Source organism: Rhinolophus sinicus, linkage group LG04, assembly GCF_036562045.2.
Source record: "Rhinolophus sinicus isolate RSC01 linkage group LG04, ASM3656204v1, whole genome shotgun sequence".
NCBI classification, from domain to species: Eukaryota; Metazoa; Chordata; class Mammalia; order Chiroptera; family Rhinolophidae; genus Rhinolophus; species Rhinolophus sinicus.
In genome coordinates, this window is record NC_133754.1 from 185,800,138 (window position 1) to 185,812,929 (window position 12,792).

The window sequence follows — 12,792 nt, forward strand, 5'->3', positions numbered from 1 at the left end:
TAACAAATTTACAATATTTACGCCTCATAGAAGGCCAAGAACTCTTCGTGGTTGCAAGTTCATGGTAAGTTCAACAAAACCGATTATCGTATTCCAGAATATTATTTTGCATACGGATATTGTCATTGATTTCTAGAGCTATACTTTTAATTCATAAGCATAAATAAAAGAATTAAAAACATTTATATAGATACGGAATTAGTACTACCCATATACAACGTGCATCATTATTTTTCCCCTCACAAATTTGGGCAAAAAAGTGCACATTATACACAGCAAAATATGGTAAAAATCAAGTGTTTATAAAATTCACAAAAGCTAGAATATTCAGGAAATTCTGTATAACCTTGTGGCAGATAAGCTGTGTCCTTGAGTGACCTTCAGCAAATTCCCTTTTCTGAGCCTTCATTTCCTGAATTATTAAAATAGAAAAGCAAAACCAAAAAGGGGGACTGAACTTGATTACCTTTAATGCCCCTTTTAGTTTGAAAAATGTCATGATTTTTTTAAGCTGGTTCTCATCAAATCTTCTCCGATTTCTAGCTCTCCTAAGGTGCCTGGTAACCTCATTTCCTAAGGTGCCTGGTAACTGCTCTTCTAGGGCAAGATGGCTCCGCTCTCTAAGCCCTGTTCGTCCTTCCTTCACAATTCCAGTGAGTTCAGCTCACTGTCCACTCCGCCCGGCTCCTGAAATGGATGCTCTACTGACGGATGGTGGAATGAGAGTGATGCGCTAAGCACCTAAAATTAGGAAAACGTTACACTCTTCTTCCTGAACAAAAGCCGTCCTCAGCCGAGACGGGAGAGAGCCCAGAGCCCCCGGATCCGCAATGCCCTCTCGCAACCAAGTACAGGAGAGGGAGCGCTGCATCTTGTTGACAATGACAGCAGCCATGCTCAGCAGTACCATATGGGATCCACAATTTAGCTCCATTAATGCTCTTAATTTGAAGACATCAAGCCCTAATTACACACTGGGTACTAAAAAGGCAAAACCCTTCCCCGGTGCCAGCTACTTAGTGGTACTCTGTTGCCTTAACAGCTGGTTGAGGTAGACGCAGGCCAAGCGGACTGTGCACTCTCTCAGGTGGAAGGGACCAGCTCCGGGAGCGGGCGCGGCGCGGGCGGGAACAATAGGCTCCCCCGCCCATGTAGGCACGGCGGCTGGTGTCACCCGCGTCCAGTTCCAGTGGGTCGTCCGCTCCTGGCTCACCCTTCCCTCAGCCCAGCACTGTGACCCTGGAGGACCAGTTCAAGTTCAATGGGACTTGGGCCTGCTAGCGGGCAGCGCTCACCTCCTGTTCCATGTTACCGTGCAGCTGTAGGAATTTTAATCGTGCGGAGCCAGATGGTAAGTGCCCTGCTGCCGGGGCCCCCGGGCTGCTCAGCAGGGTCTGGAGGAAAAGCTTGTAGTGGAACTCCACCAGCTCACAAGTCGAGAAAAAGACAATCATCTTCTGGTCTGTTTCAAACTACATCGATACAAAGGGGGAAAACAACCACAGGATTTTAAGATTAGGTGAGACTAAAACAAGGATTTCTCTAAAATACAGTCATGCTATGCTGGCCCCAGTTGGAAACACAAGGGACAGCTTTGAATTAAAAAACACAAAACAACACAAAACACCGGTACTCCGTGCTACAAAGAATGCAGGAAAGCAGAATGACAGAGTTATCCTCTCGAAAGGGCTGTCCACACCTGAGAAACACTCTTCAGTGCGAAACTCTACATTCGCTCTGTTCTTTCATTCATTCAGGGTTCGCCACAGACAGTGCTGCCCGATGGTCTGCAGTCACAAACAGTGAGGCTGGAAAACTTGTGTGGGCGCATGCCTCAACTCACTGCTACCAACACCTGCCACAAACAGAACAGGTCTTTGTCTCCTCCATCCTTCCTACCTTGCACTTCTGCAGGATAAAGGCCGCCAGGGAGACCAGCCGCAATTTGCTGGGAATCAGTGTCACGTGCTGGTCGAGACCCTCTGGGATTGCAAAGCTGTCCAGCTCGTCGCCAGCTTGTGGAGCAGAGACTTCAAGAACCGCTTTGTCCATTGGGTTAGACTGACCATGGCTTTCATCCACGACAGAAATACTGACTGGGTCGTGTAAACTGATATCAGCGAGCCACGCTACGCCTTGGATAGAAAGTGAAAACGGCAAAATGTGACACGCACACTCCATGGAACTGGGCATGTGTGCACACCCCCCCACACACACACATTCAGTTGGATTAAGAAGCCCCCAGTGGGTGCCACAAAGTCCCAGCACTGATGTGCCTGCCTGTCAATCTGGTGGCACAGACCCACCAGTTTCTTCGCACAGCCCACCAACCCATCCACACCAGCGTTTCTAAACTCGAGCCTGTGGAAGGCCATTGAAAGGGACACTAACAGACATCTGTCCATCCCAGAAAGGGCTCTATGGTCAAGTAAGTTAGGAAAACCAGGATACAAAGGTTTCATGGGATTCTTTCATAGGGTCTGACAGGCCTTCTCAGGACCTTTATTGTGTGAAGGTGCACCTTGACTCTCTGAGAATAAGTAATGTGTGGCATCCCCACACTTCCTGAGCACAGAGTCCTCTTTCCCTTAACATTAGTGTTATTTAGAATCCACTCAGAGCTGTCGATCAGTCACATGAATGGCGTCTGGTATGTGTGCACCTCGTGTGACTGGCAGAACAAGTAAGCCAGACGTAAGAACACGAAAGCTGTACTGTCGGTCAGACAATGGCCCACTGCATGGCTGATTCTGCTGGAGAGGGCTATAACTTTTCCAAGCCCTGGTGTTCCCGTCCATGAAAGAAGAGCTAAGAATTTCCATGGCATGAAGATGCAAAACAGAAATGAGCTTACAGAACATGTATTTCTTAGGTTCACTATCTCTTTAGGGGAAAGGCAGGGTGATTACACTAAGAAATGCACTTGGGGAAGAGGTCCTCACCGTCAGACAAGAGCCCTGCTCACTGGGTCCCCGTGGCCGTGAAGAGCCTCATGAAACGAGGTGGGGACGGTAAGCCTCTTCCTCTCCGCCCTGACTGACCACCCGCAGCACTGCCCCTCCTGCAGGAACTGTGGCTCTGGCACCTGCCCTCTCCCATGGCCTGGGGGCCACAGCGGTCCTCTGACACTTTCCTCCTCCCCGTCGCCAAGGCTGAGAACTGCTGCCGGCACACGTGGCACGTGACAGCGGGGTCCTCCCTCTTCATTCAGGACAAAGGGTACCTTTTCAACTCACCTTCCGTGAGAGTCGCCGACAGCAAGACGTTCTGTCGTTTCTGGCACTCAGCATTGACCGCATTAAGTATCACTGTGATATCCTTTTCAAAACCCAAATCCAAGATTCTGTGGTTTCAAGAGAAGGAGTTTTAATCTCCACGAAGAATGAGTGTAACGCTAAGAGGCTCCAGAGGTGCCATGAAACAGCCCCGTCCTTCTGCCTTTCTTCTTCTAGGAGAGGCTCACCTGTCAGCTTCATCCAGAACCAGCCACTGTATCCGACTGAAACGAATGTTCTTTGTGGATTTTATATGATCCACCAGACGTCCAGGAGTTGAGATAAGGATATTTATTCCTTTGCGGAGTCTGTTTAAAATCACATACCATGAAAGAAAGTAAATCAAACGGGGCTGTATTGATAGAAAACACAGGAAGAAGCCAAAGGAGACAGATTTACGTCTAGCACCAATATCCCACAGCCTGAAATTATGACACAACGATGAGTGGATACAAAGATATATCTGAGTTTCAATTTTTCTCAGAAGTTTGCCTCTCCTATAGAATATAATTAAGATCTGAAATCATACTTAAATCATAAAACCTTAACTTTGAAAGGAATCTTTATATGATGCCTTTTATTTGACCATAGATCCTTTCTAGAACATTCTAGATACATGGTCATCGATCCTGTTCTTGAAGGCTTCTATGCCAGGGAACCTCTTACCTGAATGAGTTATCCCAGAATGTTTTTTCTGATACCGAGGCCTTGTTGTAACTGCCATCTAACAGGCCTAGCTTTGCCCCCAGACTAGGTAGAATAAATCTAATTTCTGACTCCCCAAACAGCCTTTATCCCATTACTCCAAGTAATAAAAGCCTCCAGTTTTCAGCTGAGTCTATTTTCCAGCCTCCCCTGCAGTTAAGTGTGATCACGGGCCTACGTTGTAGCGATAGGACAATGAGAACATGCAAATCCCACAAGTCCCTTTAGAGGGAGGAGGTACGATTATTTCTGTTCCTGCTGCAGGAAACTAGATGCAATGGCTGGATCTCCATCCACTGTCTAACACTCTGAGGTAACTCTGAAAATGGAAGCCTCATTGAGGGGCACAAAACGACGGAAGGAGCCCGGGTCCTGACACGAGAGCACGATGCCCGTCCTGGATGGGCGGCTGTCAGGCTGCTTAAATGTGAAAGAAAAAGGAAACTTCCGTATTGTTTGAGCCACTGCTGTTTGCGGCCATTGTTATTTACGGCTGCAGCTAATGCTAACCGATACGTTCAGCGTTCAAGTGTAATATTTACTTGTTAATCACAGACTACACACATAGCTGGGTGTTACTACTGTACATTAAGCTACAATATAAAAATGGTTTTAAAAGAATGCAGACAATTTGGGATTTACTTGTTGCCACAATTTTCTACTGACACCCATTACCAGTTCTAATACAGAACGAGGAATCAATGTTTTTGGTGTAAAAAGCAAAGTGCAAAGCATTATGATAGCTTATGACCTTGTTTTTATAAAAAACAACAAAATCTCAAAACCCAATGTACCCAAAAGGGAGCCACCAAGGAGGATGGACACTAAACAAGGGGGACAGTGGGTTCTGGGGTGATGCAGTTCAGAAAGTAATGACATCAGAAAGCAACCCTTTGTAGGTTCATCAGTATTTTTAAAAATAGCTATGTCTAGAGGGGACCGCTCCCCTCTGATGCAATCTGTCCGAGACAGGCTCTCTCCAGGTTTAGAAGGACTGAGTCCTACTGGAGAGACAATTCAAAAAGGAATTAACCACAAATAAACCTCCCCCTACCTGGCTTTTTCTGATTTTCTCTTCTCTCCTCCCATTAACACTCCAGGCACAATCCAGGTAAATGGCTACAGGAAGACATCAGAGCAAAAGTCAATGCAAAGCCCCTTACACTGCAAACACAGAGACTGACTCTAAGTCGGGCGGGAGGACTCAGGCTTCTTCCGGTGTGAGGTGTTACTGTGCAGACACGATTGCTAGGCGTCGCCACACCCATGGACACTATCAGCAGTAGCTTCAATTAGAGCTAAATAACGAGCTTCCAACACAGCAAGAGAGCAAGGGGAGCCTTATGAACGATTCAGGTAGCTTTTCTGCCTTTCCCTTTGGAGCCTCAATTAAACACACATTTCAGTAGGTCTCCTGCCTTTCTTTTGTTCTTTTTGGTTAAAATAAAACCCAAGCACAACCCTCCCCACTCTCACCCCTGATGAAAGAAAGGATAGATCAATTCTCCACCTAATGTGGGAGGTTGGCTGGCTTTGGCTCTGAAGCCTTCGCTCTCTCCTTGCTTAAACAAGCCCTACTTGCAGCATTTTGGGTTGCTTTCCAGCCGGCCACCTTCAGGTTGCTGTACCTGTCAATGTCTGTCTGGCACTTGCCAGGGACTATAGTGAATCGATTATAAAGCTGTAAACACCAGGAAACACTAGTACTCTCTTTAAATTGGAACTGGGCACTTAGTAAGGTTTAGATTAGTAAAAATCAAGACTGCACCCGGGGAGAGCGGAGACATCCAGGGAAAAGAGAGAAATTAGAATAATTCCTAGCTCTTTGAAAATAAGGAAAAGACTGTGGTATATTTCTCCTTCCTCAAAAGGTCAGGAGAGGAGATAAACTTGCCGTACCTTCAGGAGCTTCTGGACAGTATCAAAGCTTTGTAGAGCCAGCTGTAAATATTAAAAAGTTATAGATAATGAACAAGATCCATTCTTTTTTTTTTTAATTTAGACAATGTAAAGTGATTAAGATCCCAACTTAGACCGCAAGTTAAAATTTAAGGAAAAAAAAAAAATCCTATCACAGAATCGACCGTGTTCTTAGACTGATTCTGAAACCTGCCAGTTTGCGGAACATGGGTACAAACATCACATCTATTTCTTGGACATGTACAAAAATAGTGTTTTGTGCTCCCTCTGCTGGCTCAAATTCCCAGAGTGCCACACGGAGCACTCCCAGTCTATGGTGCACAAAGATGAAAGAAAATGAAAGAGAGTCGCCCTGAATTCGGCTCTCTTGCAAAAGAACGTCATATGTATGAAGCAGTAAATGAGAACAGCGATGCAACAGGCTAACCTTTGGGAGCTTTAAAAGTGATGTGACTGTATCCTACGAATACGCCAGGGTAGAGCAGTAGCTGAAGACTGAGAGATGGCCATTCCCCAAGTTTATTAAAGGAAACAAAAACCAACAAGCCCAGTGGAAATCAGAGAAAGTGAAAATTAATGTAGATTATAATCATTAACAGTCATCAAAAGGCTCTGTGTAATCCCTTTATCCGAAGATACATAGTTTCCACAGGTTTAGTATTCACAAAGCATCCTAGGGAAGTAGCATGTTTGCTGCTATAAAGATTTCAATCGCTTTGTGCCTATTCCTTCATTGGATTGAGCTGAGAGAGGGCACGGCAGGCTGTACAAAAAAAAAAGCTGAGCTGAACCCTCTATCTCTATGATCAATTCTCTATAAGGAAGTGATTTTGATACAGCAAACAGGTACCTAAATCTGAAATTGCCTCTGTAGACAAATAAAATAGATCAGATAAGAGATTTCCACCAAGAAAGAATAAAAATACCAAGAAGCTTAACTTTCAGGAACAAGTAAAATGTTTGGCTCAGTAGCTTCTTTAAAAAAAACAAATTCATTTTTAGGGCTGATTGATTTTGTTTTTGAATTAAGTTGGGGAAAAAAAGTATAAGAATGTGACTAAATTTCTTTTCAGAGGACAGAAATGTCTACTGTTATTAGTCTTTAGATAACAGGGAAATGCTTTTCCATACTTACGATTTTCAAAGAGCACTTGAATTTTTCTTGCCAGAAACCAGAAGAATGGTTCCCGGGCAAAACAAAGGGTACAAGGCTTGTACAATAGAGAGAAAAATGGTAAACCCACTTATAAACTCAACAGGCTGTCCCTGAAAATACTTGCTCAAGACTCACTCCGAACATGAAACTGCTTACCTCTCTCGTCGGCACTAGTACCAGAGCATAGGGGCCGTCACTACGCTGTGGACACAGAAGGAAAAAAATGCCATGAGGCTTAAAGGTCACAGGAGTCCAGATGAACAGAACTGAAGGGTGGCCACTTGCAAAGTAGCAGGGACAAGAGTGCCCCTTGCCCTCATTATTATCGAACATTGTTCTAGAGGTTCTGGCCCACGCAATCAGATAAGAGAAAGAAATATGTACAAATCTGGAAAGGAGGAGGTAAAACAATCAATAACAGCAGATATTTTATGCTAAAAAAAAAATTTTGAAAATCTATTACAAAAAAGATAATTCAGTCAACTAGCTGAATGCAAAATTAATATATAAAAATTAATTGCCTCGCAACATAGAAAGTAAGAAAATAAAAAGGGGAAGAAAATCACACTTATAATAGCAACTCAAAAGAATAAGCTTAACAAAAAAAATGTAGAAAATATTTTAAAAAGTACAAAATCTATATAATGAGAATTTTAAAATACCTCTGAGGGGGTACACAATAAAATTTGAATGAATGGAAAATTGTGTCTTGTTCTTGGATAAGAAAATTCAATATTACATAAGCTAATTCTCCATAAATCAATCCATAAACGTAATGTAATTTTAACAAAAATGTCACAAAAATGCATATATGTTTATATGCATCTAAGGAATAATATATACTATAAACAGACAAGCTGATTTCAAAGTTGATATGGAAAAATAAATACAAGCACAACCAAGACAGTTCTGAAAAACATCCGATGTTAAAACAATTTAAATCCACTGCAGTTTTTTTAAAAACTGATACTGGCACATAGAGATTACAATAGCAAATGAGTCTAGAATAGAATCAAATATATACAGAAATTTAGGAAATAAGAGGCATTTTGTATCAGTAGGGAAAAGAAGTATTATTCAAAAGTCCTTTTAGAAAAACTTGTTAGAAAAATGAAGTTGGAATGAAGTTGGCCTTTTTATAGATGACATAAAACTCAGAAGTATAAAACACCGATAAATTTTATTACATAAAAATTTAAAATTTCAGAATGAAAAAACAATACCTATATTTTGTAACTTAATCAAGAGTCAAATGACAACATGGGGAAAAATATGCCACAAATAAGAAAAAGGGCCCCAAAAAAAGAAAAAAGGGCCAATTTCCCTAGCTTACAGAGAAGGTCTATAATTCAATTAAATATAAAAATAAAAGACCAACAACTCAAATAGAAAAATGGAGGTTATAAGCAGCTAATTTATGTAAATAAAAATTCAAAATATGGCTTTTACACATATGAAAAGATTTTAAACTTTACTCCTAAAAAAAATTCAAGTTGAAATTATAATCTAGTATTTTCCCCGTGTCAAATGAGCAAAATTAAATAGCTGATAGTGCTGACATGGGCACGGGCAAAGGGAACTCATACACTCTTGGTGAGAGTGCAAAATGGTAAAACTCCTTTAAAGAGCAATTTTGACAGTATCTATCAAATAAAAATGAAAATTCCACTTACGGGAATTTCTCTAAAAGATGCGCTCACACATGCACGTAAAGAAGTTGCACCGCGTTTTCCGGAATGTAGGATATTTATATAGCCTTGCTTGTAGCAAAATACTGATCAAAATGTAAATTCCACCAATGGGAGACCGATTCAATAACTTATGGTTCCTACACACAGTGGAATACTAGGCAGCCATTATAAAACGAGGCAGACAGACACGGTACTTACTGATAAGAAACTCTCCCTCAAACATATGAAGTGAACAAAAGCAAGGCACGGAATATCACGCATGACAAGCAACCATTTGTGTAAAGAACCAAATCAACAAAAACTTCAATGACAGGGGCAAGAGGAGCTATGCATATTCATATTTGCTTTGTACGCCGAGCGGGTCCTTGGGGGGGCTCCCGAGACTGGTGACAGGACTACCGCGCCTGACAGGAGACCCCTACCCCTGGAGGGGGGGGAGGAGAGGGACTTGCTTTTCACTGGATATTTTTTGCTACTCTTTAAGCTTTTTTTAAGCATGTATATTATCTCTAAAAATAGTAGTAGCAGTAGCAGTAGTGGTAGTAATAATGATAAGAATAACAGACACGAACAAGGAAAAGTAATCTGCTAATCTGCTGCCGACCCCCAAATCAATGGCGTCTTGCACCTCGAAAGTGGTCACAGACAACGAATGAACGAGAACACGCTGGTACAGAAACTAAGTGCAGATTTAGCAGCAAATTCCATCACAAGCGTAGCTTTCATGTTTTGCATGGGAAACATTTACCCACAAGGAGAAAAGGATTTGGAATTCAAACTCGAGTCATCTGTGCTCAATCCCAACTTTGGGAGACGGCTGAAGCCCAGGCAAGGAACGGTAAACATGTTAGTACACGGTATCAACGTGCCACGGTGTGACGCTAGGAGATTCTGACATTTCAAAAGGTGTTACTACACAAAGAAGAAGAAAGAAAAATCAATTCCTCACAGGGCAGAAGCGAGAGAAGGAGGATGGATGTGATGTTAGAAAAATCAGAGCCGAAATAACTGAAAGAGTGAAAACACGGAAAAACAGCCCACGCTCATCTCATCACCAAAGTAATTTAAGACTCTGTTGGGGGCCTCGAATCTGCTGCTCCCTCCAGATAAGGTTTTTTACAGGTCAAATCATTTTACAATGAACTCCAAGGCTCTATACTGAACATTACTTGAGATAAGTGGATGAAATTTGGGCTTGGAAAACTCTTTCTACAGAATATTTTTCAGTCCTGAGTAAAATGAGCTGTTACTGATATTAAAAAATATGAGCCAATCAAGAAACGATACGGCTCGTTAATGGTTCTGAATATAAGCAAATCAAATCACTGCCCTTTAAACTGGCTACACCACCGTGTTGATGAGGATGGCAGCTAACACTTAATAAGCAGGTTCTATTACCGGATGCTAGAAACCAGTTCTCAACCTTCACAGGCACTAACCTCGTTTAATCCTCACCCTAGGAGACAGGCACTGCCAGGTGAGGTCACTGAGGCACGGGGGTGGGCAATGCGTTGCCTAACATCACACTCAGACCCAGGATTGGAGCAGAGCTGCCCACTACACCGTCTCCCCTAGGTATGTAATCTAATCGCTCCTGTCCCCAGCTCATGGATCTCTGACACGAGACAGTTGGGTTCGTACTGGTGGACCATTCCAGCTCACGTCTTCTCAAACTCTACAACTTTGCATGAAATAAAAAACCTCTCTCCTGGCAAGAAGTGCTTCTGGAGTATAGAAAGGATGAGATGTCACTACACTGTCGCTGTAATTTGCATTTCTTCCATACATGCCAAGTACAATAAGCAAGCCCTTTGTGCGAACTCCCCCACTGGAAAGGACCCAACGGGAGAAAACTCAGTCATCTTTAGAAATAAAAGTCTCACCCACTTCAGAGAAAACCAGTATTAGTAAGTTTGAAAAGTATCTTTCTCATCTTTTTATTCATATACACAGATTATTATCATTTATGAAACTGGAGTCACATTACACGTGCTGGTTTGTAACGTGCCTCTTCTCAATTAACACGGCAAGAACACTTAAGTTCACAAATAATAACTGAAAAACATATCACTGTTAATGGCTATATCAGGTTCTATCATTTGGATGATTGTGCAGGATTTCTGTTTTATCGGTTTAAAATTATTTAAATAAAGTTTAAATAAGATTTAAACTCATTCATTTTGAGAGACTTTCAGACTTTCAAAAAAACTGCACAAACGGTACAAAGGACTCCCTTAACCTTTCTCCCGCTTCCTTATGAGTTCTCAAAATCACAGTGAGCGATCAGAACCAGGAAGTCAGCACTGATTCAACACTACTAATTAACCCACAGGCCTTATTCCAATTTCATTCATTGACCTATTACATCCTTTTCCCAGATCAGGACCCGATTCAGGACCGCATGTGGCACTTAGCCATCATTCTCCTTTGTCTCTTTTAATCTGGGGTAGTTCTTTGGTCTCTTTTGTGATCTTAATACTTTTGAGGAGTACTGGCCAGTTGCTTTTGCAGAATGACCTTCCATTTGAGTTAGTCTGATGTTTGTTTATGATTAAAGTAGGGTTGTGAATTTTGGGCAAGAAAACCACAGAAGTGATGCTGCGTCCTCTGTGAAACTTACAGGAGGCACCTGAGGCTTCCACACCTCCGCACCCCAGCTCTGATCCGTTGGTCAAGGGGGAAACAGCCAGCTTTCCCCTTTGTAAAGTTACTGTTTTCCCCTTTGTGATTAAAAAGTATCTGTGGGGAGATACTTTGAGACTGTGTAAATTGCTCGTTTTCATCACATTTTCATCCACTCATTTGAGCATCTGGGATGCTTCTGGCCTTAAACAGTATCACTGTGGCATCTGCCAACGTTGATGTTCGATTTCCATCACTTCTACATTTATTCTTTGGAATTCTACTGTAAGGAAGGGCTTTACCTTCTCCCATTTATTTATTTATTCAATAATTTTAGTTTGGACTCATGGATATTTGTTTTTGACTATGAGCTATAATCCAATATTATCATTATTTACTTTGTCACTCAACATCAAGTAGGCTCAACACACGTCTAATTCTGCAGGCCCAAACTGAGAAAAAAAAGTAACCAATTAACCGTGTTTCCCTGAAAATAAGACCTAGCCAGACAATCAGCTCTAATGTGTCTTTCGGAGCAAAAATTAATATTATGGTAAAATAAGACCGGGTCTTATAATATAATAAAATAAAAGACCGGGTCTTATTTTACTATAAGACTGGGTCTTATATAATATAATAAAATATAATAAAAGACCAGGGCTTGTATTAATTTTTGCTCCCAAAGACGCATTAGAGCTGACTGTCCGGCTAGGGCTTATGTTCGGGGAAACAGGGCAGCTCTTCTCATCTGCCAGTCGGGGAACCCACCTCACTTCCTATTTCTGATCTGGCCATTTCCTCTCAACTGAGACTAACCAGGGCTGTATCTGTGGGACTCTGGGCTGTGTTTTGAGATGACACCGACGCCTATGGGATGCAGCAAGTTCACTGGCCTCCCAGGGAAACCCAGAAACCCAACTGTGGCCCCTCTGGCCCAGGCACTAACTGAATGTGTTTCACAACTAAAGATAAGTTCTAAAAAATGCTAAATACAAGGAGGCCCAATGGTCAGACTCACTATTTGGGTGCTTATTTTCACATCTACTATTCATCGCAAACCACTGTTTTACATATAATGTTCACCCTTCTTAGTCAGAAGAGCTTGATCTCTGGAGCCACAGAGAACTGAGGTGGAAGTCCACGCCACATGGCCTTAGTCAGTTATTTAATGTCCCCAAGTCTCCTTTTTTTTGGTGAACTTTAGTAACAGTAATACCTACAGCTCGGTGAGGCTTGTCAAGATCACAGACAAGTACTCAGCACAACATCAGACATGAGGTTCCCGATGAGGCTGACGACGATGATTGTGAAATATATTTATTCTACTGTACTGGACAGTCTTTAGAGGCAACATTTTTAAAGGAATTAAAAAGACATAAGGAAACACCGCTAAGTGAAAACAGTCTCTCGGTCCCAGTATTAC

General features: G+C 42.2%; 1 protein-coding gene across 4 annotated transcripts in view; it reads right to left on the reverse strand.

Moving 5' to 3' along the window:
* Nucleotides 1–12,792, reverse strand: part of DDX31 (DEAD-box helicase 31) — a 68,560-nt gene that overhangs the window by 47,182 nt on the left and 8,586 nt on the right. For all 4 annotated transcript variants that reach the window (XM_019728908.2, XM_019728907.2, XM_019728909.2 and 1 more), the window contains 7 exons: nucleotides 7,213–7,257; nucleotides 5,880–5,921; nucleotides 5,035–5,099; nucleotides 3,464–3,583; nucleotides 3,237–3,343; nucleotides 1,900–2,135; nucleotides 1,296–1,472 (listed from right to left, as the gene is read on the reverse strand). In XM_019728908.2, the coding sequence (XP_019584467.2) occupies nucleotides 1,296–1,472; nucleotides 1,900–2,135; nucleotides 3,237–3,343; nucleotides 3,464–3,583; nucleotides 5,035–5,099; nucleotides 5,880–5,921; nucleotides 7,213–7,257 (792 nt within the window). The remainder of the gene's footprint in view (nucleotides 1–1,295; nucleotides 1,473–1,899; nucleotides 2,136–3,236; nucleotides 3,344–3,463; nucleotides 3,584–5,034; nucleotides 5,100–5,879; nucleotides 5,922–7,212; nucleotides 7,258–12,792) is intronic.